This window comes from Paramormyrops kingsleyae, chromosome 6 (assembly GCF_048594095.1).
Source record: "Paramormyrops kingsleyae isolate MSU_618 chromosome 6, PKINGS_0.4, whole genome shotgun sequence".
NCBI lineage: Eukaryota > Metazoa > Chordata > Actinopteri > Osteoglossiformes > Mormyridae > Paramormyrops > Paramormyrops kingsleyae.
This window is the reverse complement of record NC_132802.1, coordinates 11,040,571-11,061,739: the sequence shown is the minus strand read 5'-3', so window position 1 is coordinate 11,061,739 and position 21,169 is coordinate 11,040,571. Positions and strand designations below refer to the sequence as shown.

General features: G+C 45.4%; 1 protein-coding gene across 3 annotated transcripts; it reads right to left on the bottom strand.

The window, feature by feature from the left end:
* Positions 1-277: 277 nt before the first annotated feature.
* On the bottom strand, positions 278-20,169 carry kcng1 (potassium voltage-gated channel, subfamily G, member 1). Of its 3 annotated transcripts, XM_023834902.2 has the most exons (4): positions 19,920-20,169; positions 6,406-6,513; positions 4,236-5,063; positions 278-1,798 (listed from the first exon to the last, which is right to left on the bottom strand). In XM_023834902.2, the coding sequence occupies exons 3-4, from the start codon at positions 5,004-5,006 to the stop codon at positions 1,013-1,015; spliced, it is 1,557 nt and encodes a 518-aa protein (XP_023690670.1). In that variant the 5' UTR covers positions 5,007-5,063; positions 6,406-6,513; positions 19,920-20,169; the 3' UTR covers positions 278-1,012. The 3 variants fall into 3 exon arrangements, with proteins under 3 accessions (XP_023690670.1, XP_023690668.1, XP_023690669.1); XM_023834900.2 differs by lacking the exon at positions 6,406-6,513 and having other exon boundaries at positions 4,236-5,066; XM_023834901.2 differs by lacking the exon at positions 6,406-6,513.
* Positions 20,170-21,169: the final 1,000 nt, after the last annotated feature.

Below are 21,169 nucleotides of genomic sequence, written 5' to 3'. Positions count from 1 at the left end.
TCCCTTGGTAATTGACCTTTGTGTGGTGGCATGTAGCTCAGTGGGTTTGGGCTCTATTCCCATTCTGGAAGGTTATGAGTTCAACTCCCATGGGTGTCAGAATGATCCCATCACTACTGAGCCCTTAAACCCAAACTGGCGTCGGGACACTAACTGACCCGACTCTTTGATCTCACTTATTCATCACTTTGAACAAAAGCACCTGCCAAATAAATGTACATTCATAACACAAATGTTGTTTCTTTGATGCAAACACCAGGGAACGACGAGTCCAAGCTGGTTAGGAGGACATTTATTGAGACACTACAGAACGAGTAAAAAATAACTCCACATCTAAATGCAGCACAGTCATTGCAGCAATAAAGGAGTACATTTGCATTAGTTACATCTAATATAGTGTCATTTAATTTATAATTTATAAATTAATTCCATATAGAGCCATTTCATACTTGTGTGCCAAAGTCATAATTGTATTGGACATGCTGCCTCTGGTGGTGATTTCCTGTATATGAGTGTTTCTATGCACAAGTCTATATATTTTTATTGTGTTCCATGTGGAAGATACGGATGACAACGGAACAAGAACAAGGCAATCCATCTTCATGATGTTCTTGAGGCGGGAGAAAGGGCCCCCACCAGGTAGCATTCAAGGGCATCGGGAGGGACCAAATCAGCCCCCCCTCCAAAACACACGGTACACCCATGTACCTACCATCCATACCCAAATCTACACCATGAGACATTGTCTAGGTTTTGAGAAAGACAGGAATGTCCTGTCAACACTGGTGATTTGTAAGGGTTTCTTCCAATTTCCTATTTCTCCTGATGGACTCCTGATTTCAGGCTTAGCAACTTTAATCACTGGAAAAATGCCTCCCCCCGCAGTTTGGCAAATTTTATTGCCCCCTCCCAAAAAAAATCCCCCTATTCCCCACAACGGAATGTGATCAGTTATGGAACGATGGAACGAGACGACCAAGAGACCACAGTTAAACGGAAGGAAGATTCCGGCTCAGTCGTCAGTCTCCCGGGGCTCTGAGCAGGAGGAGCCGCTGGGGAAGAGCGCGTCGCTCTCCAGGGACAGGTTGCTGAGGTCCGTGATGCGGTTGCGCAGCAGGAAATGCGTCCGTCTCTGGAGCAGCCGCTGCTGCTCCTGCTTGAGCTCCACGTAGGAGCGCGAGAAGGTATGGAAGATGGACGTGACGGGGAAGGCCATAAGCAGGATGCCGCTCAGGATGCTACTGAGCGCCACCACCTGGCCGGGCACGCTGCGCGGCACCATGTCCCCATAGCCCACTGTCGTCATGGTGATGACGGCCCACCAGTAGGTGGCGGGGATGCTGCTGAATTCGCGCGCGCCCACCGCCGCCTCGCTCTCGGTCAGGTAGAGCAGCGGCGAGAACAGCGCGATGGCCACGCACAGGAAGAGCAGCAGCAGGCCGAACTCGCGCGTGCAGCGGCGGGCCGTCAGCCCCAGCGTCTGCAGGCCCAGCGAGTGGCGGGCCAGCCGCATGACGTAGAGGATGCGCAGGGCCCGCAGCACCCGCAGCACCAGCCCCACCTTATCCAGGTAGCTGCTGCCCGAGCCCAGCCGCTTGTCACCCTCGGAGGTGCCGTCCACCACCAGCGTGATGTAGTAGGGCAGGATGGCCACCACGTCGATGAGGTTCAGGGGCCGCCGCAGGAAAGCCAGCTTGCTGCGGTCCTGGATGAAGCGCAGCGTGAACTCCAGCGAGAACCAGGCCACGCAGACGGTCTCCACGATGAAGATGTTGTAGCACATCTGTGAGCATTTCCCCTGAAGGGAAACAGACAGCCGTCGTTGCAAGCCAGTCGTGCATGTATGCCGGGTCAGGCCATAAACCAGTGGCATTAAACTTTTTTTTACACGGCCCCCCTACGGTTGATATATATGGGTCCAGATATTCCAGATATTCCAGATATGCATTATTATATTTTATGTTTCTGCTATCACATTTTCTCTTCTGCTAGTATGTCAGCATGGTGTCAGATTTATCACCGTTACGTTACTAGTCGTAACAGTGCGGTGTATTAAATAGGTGGTGCCTGTCTATTTGACACATTTTAATTATTTTAATTTATTAGCGTCATATAATGTGCTCAGGCAAATAATGTGTTCACATTAAGGTTGCAATTTTGAAATAGATCTGCCCCCAGCTGAACCACCCCCCAAAAAAGTTCTGGTTTTTTTTTCCCCTGGCCTGTGCCCACCTCCGCAATTCCTTCACACCCTGGGGTGGGGGCGTAGTTTGAATACCTCTGGCATGCCGCCCCCCGCCATGTGATCAGCCTGTCAGAATGGAAGACGACAAATGACAGCCAGGATAATCGAATTTTGCTTCAAGCCCTGAAGAGGGTGGGGCCGGCCCTGATATGTTGTCTGGGCGAACATGTGGACAAGTCAGCTTACCCACCTGTTACACTCCCATTGTATTTCCTGTTTTCTCTTTCATTCTCGTTAATCTATCTAACTGAATTTAATCTCGTCTCAGTTAAATTACATACAGCGGGCACAATGGGAATTTCACGCACTAGAGCTCTGGCTGTACTGGCTCTCTGCCACTAGGGGGAACTGCAGCTACAGGAATGAGCAAAAACGCAACCTGAGCGCTTCACTGTGTGGCGCCTTCGCTCCTCGCTCAGTGTATGGAGGGACGTGATCTCGGCTCCTTCATACATATCATATGTATCCTTGGACTACGAGTGTCCAAACGTTTTTTTTGCCTTGTCACTCTGCCTTTATTCTTAAGTATTTGATAACAATTAAAGTATAACTCCGGAACATTTTGCTTGTTTATAATTAACTGTTTTCAGGCGTGGCTTTGCTATTTCAGTCGTGAAATAAAGTCTGTCCAAACATTCTTTGAAAATAAAACCTATCGCCAATATTTTGAGTTACAAACGGGCTGTATTGCGGATTTTCATGTGGTAGCTATTGTTTAATTCATGATGCTGATGATGTCTTTAATCGAAGTCAGCTTGAGGATACTTCTACAACCAAGACCAATATTTTATCTCTAGGTATTTGTGTCTTTTTCGTGAATTAATAGTTATAATAACGTAATTGATGAGCTAATCTAATAAAGCCAATCATCAGATCAGATGTGCGGCTTGTTTATTTTTAGGAGAAATGTGTTCCTGTTGATAGAATGTGCTGTAAAACACGGTGTCGGTAGAATTTCCTGATACGGCACTTTGCCAGATATGTGTGAGAACTGGCGGCATGTGCAATCAGATAGGCCTCCTATAGTTCTATGTTGGTAGCAAATATCGATAGCTACAGCTATCGATATGTAGGACAACCCGACACAAAATCTGTAACGGAGGGTCATGTCATCCGGGGGCTCCGGTATATGGCGATCCCTGTCCCAGTCAGTAATCCAATTTTCCAGTAAACTGCACTCTGGAAATCCAGAGGATCTCGACACTGTATCGCGGCGACGTGATCGTATTACCCCCAGATCAAGCGGAGGACGGTGCCCAGCATACTCTGAAGTAGCCAAGCACTTAACTGGATAGGATATAAACGCTACGGATTTGCTTAAGATTAAATACGATCAGCATGGATTGCCTAAAATCCACGTGCCCAACACCATTTCAGACCATACGCGTTTGCTCTTCCTCAATCTGAATGTAATTTTTACAGGGAGCGTTTACAATCTAATTACGCCACAAACTGATGTCAGCCTCGATAATGAGCACCTTAATTCAATTTGTAATTTTCTTTCTCAATGCACCAGCCGGCCATTCAGTGCAGCGCGTTTGATTCAAGCCTTTCTGGTCTCCGCGTGCCTGGAAGTATTCTCATTATTCCACGAATCAGCACCACGTCGCTCTTTTGTTAGCTCATAAAGCAGAGCTTTAATTAAACTTACGTTCCACCTTGCCATCGCTATGATGAAAGGGTATTTCTTAGTCCAAATTAGTACTCACAGGGCGTTACTTTCCCGAAATACAGAACATGCCGCGTGAGGGATTTATAGAGGAAAAGTGTGAAACTAAAGCTCTGTTTCCAAGCCTGTGCTGGTTCTCATTTATTCTCATCATTCAGTGGTGTGATTGAAGTCACTGACAGGATGAGAAATCCTACCCTGGGTTTTAAGTGTAAATGAGCCACTAATGAATATTTAATAAAACAATATTATCCTTGAGGACAGGGACGGTCCCACAGGGAGATCCACGGAGAGGGAACCAGCCTCGTGCGGAGAACTCACCTCCTCCTCTTCCTGCCTCATGGCTGGCATGGTGCTAATGGACAGGTTGATGGCGGTGATGGTGACGAAGAGGACGGACAGGCAGGCGAAGATCTTTCCGGGCAGACCTGAGTGGGGTCTCTCCACCATGTCCCTGAGGCGCCCCATGCACACGGCATGCCACGACTCCTGGGCCAGCGGCTCGTGTAGGCCGCCCTCAGCCTCCAGGAGCTCCTCCTCCTCGGCGCGGTCCAGCTCCTCGCACTCCTCGATGCGCTGCAGGAGGCGCCGGTGGCAGCACCACTCCAGGCACTCCTCGGGGATGCCCCAGTAGAGGAGCTCCTCGCGGAAGGAGAGGGCGCAGGTCTCGCGCAGCGCCCGCAGCTTGCCAGCACGCAGGAAGGTCAGGATGTTGCGGAAGGCGCACGGGTTGCGGTCGAAGAAGAACTCGTTGCAGGTGACGTCGTAGTCGTCGCACACGCGCATGATCTCGTCGAAGTTGCTGCAGGCCCGCAGCTGGCCCAGCCGTGTGAGCGGGAAGTCCTCGAGCGTGGTCCAGGGCAGCTGGTAACGGAGGCCGCCCACATTAATGATGGCGTGGAGCTTACGGGCACTGGGCAGGGGCACCTCACCTCCACCCTTGCCCAGCGGAAGGAGCTGGGCCCGTTGGTAGAAGGTGCCCTTGAGGGCCTGTCTCTCCTGGTGGAGGGCAGGGCCGCTGAGCGACGACTCCGAGGCACAGCTCAGAGCACTGTAGTCGTAGTCTGAGCCATCTCCCGCCAGCAGAGTCATGTTTGAGTCAAGCCGCTGTCACATGCCTGAGCCACCCGCTCGCTGTCACACTGCCACCTGCTGGAGGAAACAGGCAAATTCATTACAATCTCACACCTTCTCATGACACTTATTTATTTTTACTTAAAAACTGTTTTTATTCATAAAAATCAGTGTGGACTATACCGATATCACAACAAGGTTTCACACAGTGTCCCACATGCATAATACGAAGAAGCTGGGGCGCTGCTAAAGATTTTGGGCCCCATGAAAGCATATCATATTGGGCCCCAGTCCAGACCAATCCAGTTAATTTTCAAATTTTTGGAATCGTCCTAATTAGTCCCCCCACTAAAAAGGCCATAACATTTTTTAATAGTTTATATTATTTTAACTGCCATTATAGTGATTATATAAATACTACTATTGTTATATTATTATTGTTGAATACAATGATATTAACAACTAGTGGTATCCAGGAATCTACCAGCAGTGTTCTACTTAACTTAATACATGAAACACAAACGATGCGGTTCCACGCTTAGAACCGGAGCTGGTGACGGGTTCAACGAGGGTGTTAGCGGGAGATGAAGGACAGCGCGATCGGCTCGTTTGTGGAGGGAATTGGGACTCTCTCAAACCGTTTCTATTTCGGACACATTCTCTCTTGCTCGTCTCACCCAGACCTCCGCACACTCCATCTTTCACACCCTTTCATTCTCTCACTTGATATGTAAATTCTCCATCGCTTGGGGATTGCAGACACACACACACACACACACACACACACACACACACATGAAACGTCTAAAATCCCCCTGGTGTTTAACCTGCCAGGAGTCACAATGGCTCAGTCTAAAGCCACAGATCACAACCGATTCTGACATTTTGCATATAATTAGTGATACTCGCCTTGATAAGAAAATGCGGCTTATTAGGATTCAGGATTTCTTGTCACTATTACAATGCACTAAAGTTTATTTTCCATAAGGTGAAATAATCACCACTTCATAATCATGCTTAAAATAAAGGTGATTTTCCATTGGCATTCAGGGCTGATTTTATACCTTCATACCATAATTATTATACATTTTTAAACTTCCTCTGACCCCCAGGAAAGGAAGCCATTTTTATTGAATGGGTTCATCAATGAACACATGGAAACAATGTTTGGTTGGCAAATAATCTTATAATGTTATGTTTTTATATATCCAGACTGGTGCTGCTGGGAGACTCGGATGTATTCGCTCCAAAACACCATGGTAACTACAAGCCGTAGCTGCACCCAGACACACAGAACTAAACCGTTTTCACGTTCCTGCCCGCCAGTTGTAATTAAATATTTGCACCTCTACTTCAGTTTTACTTCTAAGTCTGGGCTCAAATCAGTTAAATATGTTCACTGCTTAAGTTCACTCACGTGAGCTGCTGGAAAATGAGCTTCAAAGCCTTCCAAGGTTCCTATAGCCATCAAGGCAGGAGGAAACGATCGGCGCTCTTAAAGACCGACGTCCGCTGATTATTAATCCTGAAAATCAATGGTTGGAGATGATGAACTGCCTTAAGCTTGTTTGTGGGTCTGTGTCTCCCACATTCTGGCAAGGCATGGATTTCAGCAGAGGTACGTGTGAATGTTCACAGATGGTGGAAAGGGGCACCAGAAGTCTGCAGAGACTCCACACACGAGGACATTTCATTTAACTTATTTAGAAGACGCCTTTATCCAGAGCAACCACAATCCCTGGAGCAATTAGGGTTTTAGAGGCCTTGCTCAAGATGCAAGCACCCTGCTGATGCTGGGATTTGAACTAATGACCTTCAAATCACAGATGCAGCATCATAACTTCATAACTCACTGAACCACACACCACTTCCTGCACTTACAACCCAAGGTTCTTCCCAAGCCTGAGGTTCCAGGAGCAGTGCTGTTTAATTCTATGGCCCTTCTGTGAGCAGAGTGACCCAGAGGACGAGGAGAGTCAAGTACAGATCTTGAAGTACTCTACCATATGTCATGACACTACAGCACAGATAGGGGGCGCTTAATGGCTGGCCTGTTGCCTCATTGCTCTCCTTCCGGAACAAGAGATCACAAACAACTACCTGTTGGCCATTTAAGTGCTAATCTGTGGAAGCCTGGTCTGAAAATTCAGCTTGGCGTGTAGGAAAGTGCAACCAGGGCTGGGTATGAAGTTCGCTCAGTCCCCTGAGGTGAGCAATTTAGAAAAAGGACGAGCAAAAAAAAAAAACTGAACATTAGCCCGCTGGCTACTAATAATCTGCTTGTCGGACTATGTGAAAAACCTCATTATATTGTGTGTTCATCTCGCAGCACAGGTAAGCAGACCACCGTACACAGACCACCATATGCAGACCACCGTCTGGGTGACAATGTGCAGGGTCTTCAGGGCCAGTCTCCTCAGACTCGTCCCGGTTGGGCAATAAATTGAACGGCCTGATCAATTGGTGTCCGGTGACAGAGTTAGTGAAGATGTTACAAGCTAAACCGAAAGAAATTGAAAAACAAGCTAGATTTAATGCACTTTTTTTTCCTCAAACACCACTTTTTTCCCCTTGTTTTTTTTATTTTGCTCTTTATGTTTGAGAATTACATTGTGGGTTAGTGAAAAATTTTGTCAGCTACATTTTTTACAGAACTAGCTCGGCGGGCTAGTAGCAGAAATTCTCAAGTTCCACCCCTGAGTGGAAATGAAAAACGACTTTAGATGTACGCAAACTTTCACGCTGCAGGGCCCCGGCTCTGAGCCCGGCTTGTTACCGCCGTCTCGTGTGTCGGGTAATTAGCGGCTCACGTTCTCACGCCGCCCGTGAGTCATCCTTGCTGCAGAGTCGGTCTTGTCCTTGGTGCGATGCCCAAAAGGAGCGCCTTAATAATAATAATAATCGGTCCCTGTCTGTCCTTCTGGTCCAAGTCATGTCGACTGCCATTGAGCCGGGTCTTGCTGAGGATGCTAAATAGCTCAAAACAGACGACTGACGCATGCGTGTCCCCAGCAGCAGAAGGTGCGTCCTCCCTCTTGCAGAGACGTGTTGGGCTCTTCGCCTCCGTCTTCCAGCTCAGTGAGCAGATGGCCTTTGCACATGCATGGCGGGAACACGCACTCTTGTGGGATGCTGGCGAGAGCGCGCTGGCACGCTCGTCCCGCCGCTCCAGGCGGCCCCCGGCGTATCGAGGCAACGGAAAAGCCCGCCGAAGTCCTCCCAGCAGACCTCCCGATGGTCTGCTCCCCCCATCGAGCTGTTTGCACTCGGGACGCCATCCTGGGGATTTTTTTTGCCGCCAGATTGCCTGTGAGTCACGCATGCATGCAAACCCACCAAAGGTGCTTAGAGACTCCATTTTCTTATTAAGTTTTATGCTTTGCTGGACTGAAGTGACGATATACAGTAGGGCCAGCTAAGTGCCTTCCAGTATGTGGCCCAGTGGGTTAGGCCAACGATTAGAAGGTTGCCAGTGCAAATCTGGCCTGTTGCAGAATAATCACAGGTCCATTGGACCCTTGAGCAAGGCTTTTAACCTCCTGATACGGTCCAGGGGCACCAGATACTGGTACTCAGACACCAAGCTCCAGTATCAACTGTGTATGTGTGTCTCAAAGGAGAGCAAGATGTTCTTATGGGGGATTTCTTAGTCAGAGTTCTTTGGAAGCTCAGCCTAGCTGCACTCATTTGGCACCATGTACGTCGTTTGTCATTTTGGACAAAAGCATCTGCTAAATGTAAAAATGTAAATGTAAGGTGGAATATGTGAAAAAGAAGGATTCCAGTGTATCTGTATGCGTGCAAATGGCCAACAAAGCATCATTGTTGAGGGGCATCAGTTTGAGATTAAACAATGGAATTAGCGGATCTGCTGTCACTAAATTGCCCTTAGTGTGTGTTTGAGTGTGTGGTGCTGCCTGCCTTGTGCTTCCTGGTGAAGCCTAAACCCAACCCTGTGCTGGGGCGGCGTGTGGCTCGGTGGGCTAAGCCTCTGTGCCTGCGATCTGAAGGTTGGTGGCTTGAGCTTGGCTTTGGCACATCTGCGGGTCCTTGGGCGAGGCCCTTAACCCCCAGCTGTCTGGGTATTGCTATGGGAGACATAAAGAAAATTTCCCCCCAGGGGTCAATAAAATGTTCATTATTATTATTGATATGCAGTCAAGGAAGATGGATGGATACCATACACAGGGACAATTCTAGGATTTTTTTAAGGTGGGGGGGGGGGGGGGGGCATAAGAGGGACATAATTCAAACAGATAGCCAACATTATCAGCCAATGATTTGTTTTGAATTGATGATTGACAGGGGACAGGGGCACTCTGAAGCCCAATCAGCTTTCAGCTGGGGCTAGTGTCCCTGTAGTCCCACCCCTCTGTATGTCCCAAACCATACATCCTACACAGAGTAAAGGAAAAGCCGGTGGAACACGCAAGCTGTACTTAAATATTAGCGGAAAGCTTGTGCGTCACACATTCCCACTTCCCTAATTCCGAAATTCCAAATGCCCAGTTTCACAGTTGCTAAATAGCTGCTCCAGTCATATGCAAGTATGAGAATAACCAACCACAAAAACTGTCCCAACATTTCAGGACATCTCCACCTCTGTGTTTTCCCTTCCACTGACAGAGATAAGGAACGGACTGACATTCATTATCTATCTAGCCTACAGGCCTCATTGAAAATACGAACTGATAAGGCTGAAGGGAAAGGTGCTTCTTTGTTTGAAATTCCGCTCCAGTAGTAATGAGAAACAGGGACTAAACGCCCCAGAAATGAGTCGGAGGAATTTGAAAGCACAAACAGCTCCTCTGTGTGCTACATTCCCTTCGGTGGAAGACGCGCATGCAGAAATAATGTTTTACGGGTATTACGAGGCTGTGCCGTTTTTGCAGATTAAAAGCGATGGATTGAAAACAGGTACAGAAGAAGCTAATTTGAGTCTGTGTGTAAGTGTAACACCAGCTCAACACCCTCATCTGTTTTATGGCTGCGTTCCCCTCAGTGTCAGCAAGATAAAGGAAATTGCACATTTTCCGCAGCAAAGGTGACTGCTGTTTTGCAGTACATAAGTAAGCTCACTAGGATTAAAATTAAAATAATTGTCCATAATCAAAAAGGTTAAAGTTTAAAGGTGTTTAAAAGGTTTTGTGTTACTTGTGTGCTACTGTGTGGAAATTTTTGAGAAATGCACAGGAGGTCTAGCTGGTGGTGTGATAAAATAATCCATTAACAACGTGCACTATCCAGATAAGAAAAAAACATCAGGATTTATGGCGCCGATGGTAATTGTTTTTGTTACAGTTGGGCAGCCAGTTTTAATATAAATATCAAGCTGGACAATAAGACTGTGATGCTTTATTTGCTTATGAGATGATGTATAACCCCCCCCCCCCCCACCCCTGGCGGCAGTGTGCCACCATGCAATTAGACACGCGTGTGGGGGTGGGGGGTGATCACCCAGCCTCAAAAGTGATTTCACAAGGTCCTGCATTGCAACACATTCAGCAAAGTGTGCCAGGAACGACGGCTGGTCGTCAGAGGTCTCCATAAAAAGGACCGTTCACAGGCAGCAGTCTGTTCACAACTACCTATATCCTTGCTCACTGTTTTTACAGTTTTTACTATTTTGCAGTAATTTTATTTTTATCATTTTAATCTTTATTATTGTTATGTTTTTTTCCCATTTTGTTTTTCTTTGTATTAGGTATTTTCTTTCCAGCACGATCCAGGAAGTAGGTGGAAAAGCACTTTGTTATACAGATGCAAAGTGTTCAAGTAAAACTTGAAGCTTGAGCTTGATTTGCTTTAGCAAAGAATGAAGGGGAACAACAGCCAGCGTGATCCAAGTAATAATATGATAAGGAGTAAATGAGGAGTAATGAAGAGTAAAAGAGGAGTAAACGAGGAATAAACTCTGACCACAAATTGCAGGCCAGTTTAATCCAGGATCGGGAAAACATTTCTCTACATAAACAGCAGTTTGGAATTAAGTAAGCAGCATATTTATATAAACATACACACATACAGGGGCGCCGTAACGGGGGAAGTTAGTACAATTCCAGGGGAGTGACAGAGGTCCTAAAAACGTGGAACATAATTGGATTATTCTGAGTCGGAGGCCCGGTGTGATATGATTTCATGGGGCCTAAAATGTGCATTAACACCCCTGCACACATATACAGTATCATGCAAAAGTCAGGCAGAGAAAATGTTTCATCTATTCGTTAAATTTCACAACCAGCTCACTTAACAAATTAACTTAAATAGTCATGTAATTAGATGAGGTATTGATTAGCCAAACATGTTCTGCTAGTGGATAAGTCAATAAACACATGGCTATATTAGATGGTTACTGATATATCGGTATTTTAGATGGGGGACTTTAGGAGAGATTTTGAAATGGCTAAACCAGCACACTTTGATAGATATCAAACCTGATCTACGCCAACGCGAAAATCATTTAAACATAAATTTCTATGAAAACCATGGACTTGTGCACAGTGCTGAATATTTCTATGTAATTACATATTTACACACACAGTGCAGATATATGTATGGAAATAATGACCAGAAGGTTAACAGACAGGTAAATGGTACCATAATCAAATAAAGATACATCTGTTACTCAGTCTGGGGCATAAACTAGATTTACTGTCAAAGTTACATTACTATTCACTACTTAAAGATTCTTATTTCCATTGTGACATGGGAAACAGAATAAGGAATTGAATTTCATTATTATAATTATTTATTGAATATAATTTTTTTGTTGAAAGCGGACATGGTACATAGATGATATGTATGTCTGGGAGAAGCGCATCTCAGTTTGCTTCCAGAGAAACATTCAGATGTTTTTTTCACTTGGCATGGAACAGTGCCATGATAAGAATACGAGAACTTCCCAGATGGCAAAAACAATATCAGAAATATCCAAGAATCTATATGATGTGACATAAATAAATAAGCAAAGCCCCCTAAAATATTATTTTATTAGTTGATCGAGCCAATTGATGTCAGTGCATAAATGTATAAAAAGATAGCATAGACTTGGTTTATGTATTGCAGATTCAGGAAGCCAAAGACCGTCCAGCTAATATCCTGAAGAGCAGTGTGTTTCTGTGGCTCCTGGCAATGATTCATGCAGTCTAATTCCTAAACAGACATTTGCATTTTCTGACAACAATGGAATAATGCTTGAGTTCTGTAACGCAGAGGAAGCTGGCTGAAGTGCTCGCCGAGAGATCAGGGAGGGAAGGTTGGTGAGGAGGCAGCAGGCAGGGAGGGCTGCCGCTATCATTTTCTGGATGTATTTTTGACGAAACCCAGATAAACAGCCATAACCCCGCGACACCAGAGATACGGCGAAGCCGAGCGGCAGCCCTTCGAGACGGAGGATTAGAGCATGAGCGCATTGGGCGCGCACTGGCCGCAGGACAAGCACGCTTTCGAAGAGCCAAGGGCGAGAATCCGGAAACGATAATGAGACTTAAGAGTGCAGCTTAGAAATGACAACCTCAAGCAAAAGAGCACTTTTGAGGTTTTGAGGAGGTCCACCTAGACAATGCCAGCCAATTAAGACCCCCCCCCCCCCCCACACTGACCAAAGGACCATCTACCTCAAACCTTGACTGGCTCATTGTCTCCAGACCCCGTTTGGACCTTTGACATAGATATTCCACTAATTCCAGGACTGCTGTCATGTGCTTCAGTTCCACGTAAGTGTGACATCATGGAGGTGGCCATGCCACTTGACCTTGAACCCCAGAGGATTTTTTCTTCTCCTTTTGGTTCCTCTCCTCTGTTGTCACCTGGCCCTTTTTCCTGTTTCATGACCCATTTTGTACAAATGATGTAATAATGGATTGCCACACATTCTGGTCAAGTGCCTTGGGATGGCCATGTTGTGAAAGGCGCTATATAAAAATAGATTGAATGGAATTGAATCTGCTGCTTCTAGGAAACCTGACAATCTCTCATTCGCAAAGCTAGTCACCTGTGAGTCTGCTGTTGGGGCAGAACGTTTAGACCCAAACACTATAGCCAGGTAGACTCTTCTGCTGAATATAGAGCCTCATTTGTTCTTTATTTACTAGAAGACAGCATTTTTCTGCAGCGCTTCCTTCAGCTGGCTGGTGGGGGTTCGCACTGCGGCTCTCGGAGCTCGTGGGACCGGGATTACGTCTCTGCCGCCCTCTCTCCTCCCTACATTTGCGCTGGTTGCCTGTGTTTACAGCATTAAAAAAATGAGCTTTCACATGTGGAAATGTAGTCGGGGGCAACACGCCTGGAGCGATACTCAAACTGCGGGGCCTCTGCTCTCCCAAACTCCGGCAAGAGTTGGAGATGAGAAAAAGAGGGAGTGTTTTTTTAGCCGTAAGTGGGTGGAATTAATAAATCTCTGAATACATTGAAGCCAAAAAACATCTCTGGGCTTGTAATTGCCTTCATATCTCTCACTGGGCTTGACGATGTCTCATTCTGCTTCAGCTGCCCCTCACTGTCTCCCCATTTCCAGTGTTAGTTGCCCCCGGCCTGTAGCCCCATTCCCTGCATTTACCATCCCAAGAGTCTCGTTCTTGTCTTTGGGATTTTGCCCGGCGTGGCAGTTTAAAAATCTGGAAACCCAAGGGCAAATGCAGAGGCGGAGCCACAGGGTCACTAGCCCTAGCTGAAAGATGATTGGTCCCCCTTCCCTGTCACTCATTGATTCAAAACATATAATTGGCTATTGATGAAGTTGGCCCCTCTATATGAATTACGGCCATCTTATGGCCCTCCGCCTTAAAAAATCCTAGCACAAAGTAGTGCATTCATAATTCCAGCGATCCCATTTGCATTCATAATGCTGTGCTAAAATAGCTAGCTCTTACACCACCCTCCAGGTTGGCAGCCTCTGCTGTTGGTAGCACGGCTCTGATGCCGCTGGAGGGCTTTGCAGTCTTTCGGCATTGTGGCTTCTCTCGAATGGACCATTATCCCGCTGCCCTTCTGCATGGCCTTCTTTTAACTCCCCACCTTGATAATGTCACTCTCACACCACCTCCAAAGCAAAAACGATCATCTTCATAAATTCATTCACAAACATTAAAGATCACTGGAGGCGCCGTACTGAATAGGCAGTTGGGAGATGATGGGGGGATTGATATATGGAGGGAGGGAAGGATGGATGAACATCCAAGACAACTAGAAAAAAAAATAATATAGTGTACTAATGTACTAAAATGACTTGGACGATTACTCCTTCCCACGTAGTGCTAGTGTTGGGAATTTAACGTAAATCTGAGTTTTCTACCATTTGTACGTCTATGAAGTTGGGAAACCAAGGTGTCAGAAGATGTGTTTTATCTCACATTACACCAAACACATCTCATCGATCCCATTCTTAAGCAGAGGCATGTACAGGCCACAGGGGTGCTGGGCCTAGCTGAAAGCTGATTGGACCCCACAATGCCCCCTCCCCTGTCACTCATTGAGTCAAAACGTATCATTGGGTAATGACAATTTTGGGTCCTCTGTTTGAATTATGGCCCCTGTTATGCCCCCCCTACCTTAAAAAATCCTAGAATCACACCTCCCCTTAAGCCATTATGATACAGGAATTGTGTTCAGGTTCTCCATGTTCACAGAGAATGTGTTCAGATTCTCAGTGTTCATAGGTAGGGCACTAATCTACCTCTCTCATCCAGACCAGGAAGAACCATCTGGCAAGAGAAGAATCCGGAAGACAGAAGAATGCCCAAGCGGATGGGACTTGATCAAATCACGAACCGGCCAGCCATCGCCCCATTTGAGATCAAGTCTGTGGGTAGAAACATCTCGTATCTACGCGTCCCGCACACCTCACGCCTTTATTGGATTCCGTCTGCGATGGCGGCACAAACTGAATTACGACGGCGAGACATTAAAGCAGTAAATCACCTTTCACAACATATCTCACGAGCAAAGCCAAACAAACAGACAGCAAGTGAAATCGCAGAGGACCAAAATTGCGGTTCTAATGTCCCACAAACAAACAGAAGCCTCTGATTGGAGACAGCGGTTACCGGGAGATCCTCACTGCAGGCTGTCTTCAGATCCCACCCCCCAACACACGGCAGGGCAGCCTGAGGTGCTACTTCCTGCTTGCTCTGTGTTCAGCGTCTACCTCTCACTGACCGGCTAGGGTCCTGTACAAATCCTCACAACAACAGGGGCTCTTTTGTTGTGTACAGTCCTGTAGTTTAATTTCCGCTGAGGCACTGAGTTCCCCAGGACTGTTCCCTCTTCGATGAAGACTTTTAAATGCATTTTAAAAAATTGACATTATAATATTATATTTTCATTACTGTTTTACATAATTGTTACCTTTTTGCATACTAACAAATGCTATCCTGTAAAATTTCCTGTGAAGGCAAACAGATCATGTGACGTGCGACCAGGACTTGATTGGGACTTGAAATTTGTAGGACTTTTACATTGAAGGGGGCAGGGCTGTATACAGGGGTGGGGCCAGGTGCACTGGCCCCGGCTAAAAGCCGATTGGCCCCCGGGGTGCTCCCTCCCCTGTCATTCACCGATTCTAAACATATCATTGGCCAATAATACGGTCGGGCATTTTATGAACTACGGCCTCTCATGTCCCCCATCATTAAACAATCCTAGAATCACCCTTGGAAGGGGGTGAAACAAACAGATGGTGGCTGTTTTGGTTTTATCAGGGGGTAAAGACACAGCCACAAAACAGATTCTTCATTTCGGAAAGTCTGCCAAAGTCTAGCTGTCAGAGATGCTGGAGGAAGGACCAGACTGCTTTGTATCCTAAATGGCTGGCAACTGGTGAGCGAAAGGCCGTTGCCTGACTTCACCTCACTTGAGGAAGACCACGCCCCCTCCCCTCCCCTAAAAGAGACCACTGCAGTCTGATCCCTTTATCTTCTATGTATGTATTTCAGTTATTTCCTCCAGAACCTGAACTCCCCAGAAGGGAGATTAAAGCACTCCAGCTCGGACACCGTTTCCAGGCAGGTAGGGGGAAGTCAGTGCGGCGAACGGGGTGAAGAGCATTCAGGCAGACCCCCCGACATCAGACGTAAATAAAGGGCAGAGCGGCAGAGATTCGGAGCCTCTGAGGGCAGGAACATCAAAGCGGCATCGAGGAGGTGCTAGAGCGATTCATTGTGAGAAACACAGTCACCATTAATAGATTGTGTCTGCGGGCTGAGTGAACACGGAAAAGAAAAAGAACTACTCTGGCTGATAGGTCGGATTAAAGGCGTAGACCTTATAAGGAGACACACACGTGAGATGAACCAAAGGTAGGAGGTCTTCAATAACTGCCAAAGACCTACCTTAGCTGTATTATGGAGATATAGAGGCGGAAAAAATGCCAGAATTAGCGATGGAATGCCAGATGACACAACAGTCATGGAATTAGAATTGGGGTCTGGAGAATTCCAGAAGCGTGCGTGAGCATCCAGTCTGCTTGGGCTGCAATTTACTGTTCCCCGTCAATGCTATCATTTTAGGGACACCTTCCAGCACATCGGCATTTATCCGCTTGACAGCGCTGTGAGGATTTCCTTTTTCTGCATTTTCTCAAACCAGGAAACCAGCCCGAATTAGGCTAACTTGAAAATTCATTGCTGCTATTATAATTGCAATTTCTCATTCAAATAAAATTACTTGATCACGTGAAAAAGGCGTGAGGTGTGCGGGACGAGGCGATACACGATGTTTCAGTGATGAATTACGTGGATCACTCTGGCTGCTTTGTGTAGAACGGATACGTGACTTTCTGTGATACCTGAATTTTTTTTTTTCCATTATAAAGTAAATCTTGCTAATTTCCTTTAAATTTCCTGCTTAGCCTTGTTCTTTAAGCTTGTTTGTTCATGGTTCGACTGATAAATATTCACAGAAAGCACATTTTCTCAGACCAGAAACTTCACAGATATCAGACAAAGGGCCATCTGTACGGATTTTTACATTTTTAGAATTTTCAGAAGCAATATGCAAATTGTTACGCTTGCAATTCTACATTAAAAAACAGTACAGAGACTTCTTAGGAAGCGTTTGTTCAGGCTGATCATCTCTGTGGAGGAACTTCAAACCAATAAAACACACACATAAACACACACACACACACACACACACACAGACCCGTACTCATATCTTTGTGGGGACTGTCCATTCATTTCTATAGGCAAAACCCTAATGCCAACAATGACGACCTTAACCCCAACCCAGCCCTAATCTTAACCATAGAGTAATCAAACAAAATACATCTTTTAGTTTTTTGATTGCAGTCACAAATTTTTATAAAATTGTATTTTTCTACTATATATTAAGCGGCCAATAGGAACAAATGACTTATATCTTCTTACTGTTCAAGATAATACTTAAATGACGGCAGGAGTTCTGCCCCATTAGAATATGCATGTTACCCTGCTGCTGATTGGCTGCTGGCTGACAATACGCATGTTACCCTGCTGCTGATTTGCTGCTGGCTGACAGGTAATTTTCAGAGAATTAAAGCCATAAACAGGCCCCAGCAAAGTTCTCTTCTTTCTGTCGTCTCTGACCATAAGCTGATGCATTTCAGCCGTCTGTCTGGCGACTTCAGGAAGGGGAGGGCTGTCCTTTGGCGGGTGGAGAGACGTCTGCTAATCTCTCTGTAAAATGGCACGGGTCGTGATGTCACCTTCTTAACGCTGGCGAGAGCTTTTACAGTCATTTCCTTCAAATAAATGGATCCTCGCATCACATATTAGAAGGGATCAATAAGAGGAATGTTGTGCGAATGTGGTCTGCAGCAGGCTGTGATTGACCAGTTTTAAGCTCATGGTCAATCTGGGAAAATAGTGTATAATCTAGGAATGCAACATGGTCGTGGTGGCTATTTTACAGAACGCCGTGCGATTCACTGCCCCATAAGGCCAAGTAAAGCACAGCATACCAGTGTCAACCAGATGAACTCCAATGAAACACAAGCAATATGGAAAATATAGGTGTTAAAAATGGCAGCTTGTGATGTAGTTTCTCATGGAAGATTCCCGCAGTTTGTACTTTCCAGACACACGCAAGACCGAAAGTTGGCACATTAAGCACAAGAAAATGGGCCGTTAGTGGGGTGGACTATAAGTTCATTAACTACATAATTGGGGATATTCTTCTGTTTTGTACATGGCAGCTAGGTCTGAAATGAGGCCACATCTCGAAGGGCCTCTGTTACACACTGCTGAGGAATTCCGACGGACAGATTGGGCATTTCCCCTTTGCCGGAGCCGCACTCAGCATTAACGCGGGCGTCTGCATGCGCGCCTGGGACGTGTTTGCTCATCACGACCTTTGTCTCAAACTCCATTCAGTGCATTCACGGCACAATGTCGTAACTAGGTGACTTCTTGCTAATTTATCATTTATCGATCATTAATTTCAGCATTTTCCCCCTGTACATAACATAGACGTATGATGAGACAAGGTCTGATGAACAAAGAAACAGACCATATAATAACTGTTCAATCTGGCGCGATTTGTTTTCATAATAAAAATGCCCCATTATTAGCCAGCTCTGCAGCAATAGTATATAGAGAAATAAATCCGAATATGGAAAATCTAACTATAGTGATGCTGGATTTGAATTAGTTTCCGTAATTTGCAAGTTATCCACTATTATTAATCAAATTGCTATTTTAATACACGTCGGGTCAAATATTTTGGTCAAAAAGCAAGTATATTCATTGCTGGTGTTTGTGGACTTACGTAAGTTATGTAGGCAGAGGCATAGTTTATCAAGCTTAAATAGTGTAAATATTAATTTAGCTTAATTTAATAGGTTTATATGTGTTTTTGTGGAAGTAATAATAATGATTATGGTCTAGGTCAAACTATAGGCTATATATTTTTCAACATATTTTCGACGATTGACTTTTAATACTATCGAAAATTCATAAAAACATTTTCTTCAGCGCAACACTACAGAGCTGCACTTCAAGGACATAGCTGAAGCATGTTACTGTGTTCGCGAGAATGCATTGTGATAAAGTTACTGCACAACATCATGACGGTAGTTACTATATTCCAGTGAGAGTGTATAACTTAAAATTGCCAGGAAGATAAATGACTATACAGCCGAAAAACATTTCCCAAGATAATGGCTTCAACCGTTCAAACGATATGAAACGGAGCACTCCAGAATTACGGGACACTTCTTAGAGCTGTGGCAAAACAATCGCCTCGGTCATTCAGAAGTAATAAAAATGAATTATTTTTGGTTCAGATCTTTCTCATCGTGCCTTCTGATAGCTATCACTCTCGGGGCTACACAGCAGCACAGCGTTCACCTCACACACTGAGTCATATTGCAGATTGCAGATAGCAAAAAACTGCATTTTAAAAATGTTTTAAAGTGCGTTTTTATAAAAGCTGGTAGAAAGCATGAAATGGAACAATCGATTGATTTGCTTAAATGCGATTCCGATGGGACTGAGAAAGAAAAATTCCATTATGTCAAATATTACGGCAAGACACTTCGGTCTGTATGAGCGAGCATACAAATGAACTTGTGAAGAAGCTGTTTGATCGCACCAGTCATCTCTCAAATAATTGGCACAGGAATCCGAAGGAGAAAACTAACTAAAAACGTTTTTATTTTTATCTTATTCTTTTTGAAGGAAGATCACCATCCTTTCATTTTCCAAATTCCTTGCGGTGTAAATCTTCCTCAGTCTCACTTTCATTTCAAAGTGACAGAAAAACCAGTAAGAGTCTGTGTAGCTCTATAACTCAAGTTGAACTGCTAACCGCGTTCTTTTACACAGATTCGTGAAAACAGATAAGTGTAATTTAAACAACCGAACTACAAAAACAGTCCATCTATTTACTGAACTCACTGCGTGCCTCAGACAACAATGAATGAAGGACCAAACCCACCAATAAAAGTGACATACTTACTGCGTCCTGAATAAAATCCTCCACTGTTGCCAGGGAAGGGAAGAGAAGGCGAGCTGGCGTTAAGGGCGCCTCCGCCTCCGCGATCCCCAGCCGGATCCAGGCATCTGGAGGAACAGCGGGCTGTTTGATGCTCACCAGCAACAGGCTGCAGCCCCGTTCAGCAGCTCCCAGCTCTGACATCAGCGGTGGGACGTGCCATTATTCCGAGGGCCTTTCACAGAAATCCATAGCAACCGGCAGCTAGGCAGGATTTCCTCTTGGATCTGGAGTGGCCGTTCCCTTCTGACCGGCGAAACATGCTGTTTACAGTCATCTTTGGTAGAAATCAAGGGATGATGAATCATTCTTAGACAAATCTGTCAGTAATGTTTAGGGGGCTTTTAAGAGTGATGCCCAGGTGAACACCAGCTCTATCTTTTAACTGTCAACCATTACATTTTTTTTCCTTTAACATAGTGTAAGGAAAGCTTGGGGTCAGAGATCAGGATTAACCATCAACATAGGACTAGCTGGGGTTAAGGGCCTTATTGTGGGATTCAAACTCACAACCTTCTGGACATGGGTGCATATTGCTAACCAGCCGAGCTACACACTGCCCCTTCCAAAGGCCGGGAAACAACAACTTGTTTAACAACACAGTTTAATTATTTCAGTTTTAAATGGAAAAGGGCAGACATTCACATATGAGTCACCTGTGTGAGTAAATTAAACTAATCTCAGCAATTTAGTCACCATATTTAGTCACCATTGTTGGCCACATCATTAAAAAACAAAAATGTTTGTGTTAAATGTCCCAGTTTCTAATTAAAATTCATCTTGTGGGCACTGATGTGCAGTTGATATCTAGGCAGGTGGGTGTGTTCAAACACTCGATTATACAGTACAGGCTGTAAATCTGTTCCTGCCACAAAGTCTAAAGGCTCCAGAGAAAAGCAACAGCAGGCTGAATACAGGATCACCACACCCACCTTGCACATACCCAAGCTCTCCTCAAATTTTTAGTATTTGTACGTATTGAAGGGTTAAGTAAGTGATGCAAGAGTCTTATATTTTCATCTTAGATCTTGTCCACTGCAGCTTGCAGGCTCAGTGGTTAGTGCTGTAGCTTCACCCCTCCAGGGCTGTGGGTTTGATCCCTGGCCCCAGGCTCTGAATATGTGGAATTTTATCTTCTCTTGGATTTCTGCCAGACACTCCAAGTTCCTTTTGCAGTTCCAAAATAAGGAAGTTAGGAGAATCGGAATCTCTAG

Excerpts from the sequence above, each read along its gene's own strand:
- kcng1 (XM_023834902.2), bottom strand. The coding sequence starts at position 5,006 with ATGACTCTGCTGGCGGGAGATGGCTCAGACTACGACTACAGTGCTCTG. Across the intron at positions 1,799-4,235 it reads TGAGGCAGGAAGAGGAGGAG|GGGAAATGCTCACAGATGTG; the intron begins GTGAGTTCTCCG and ends GTTTCCCTTCAG.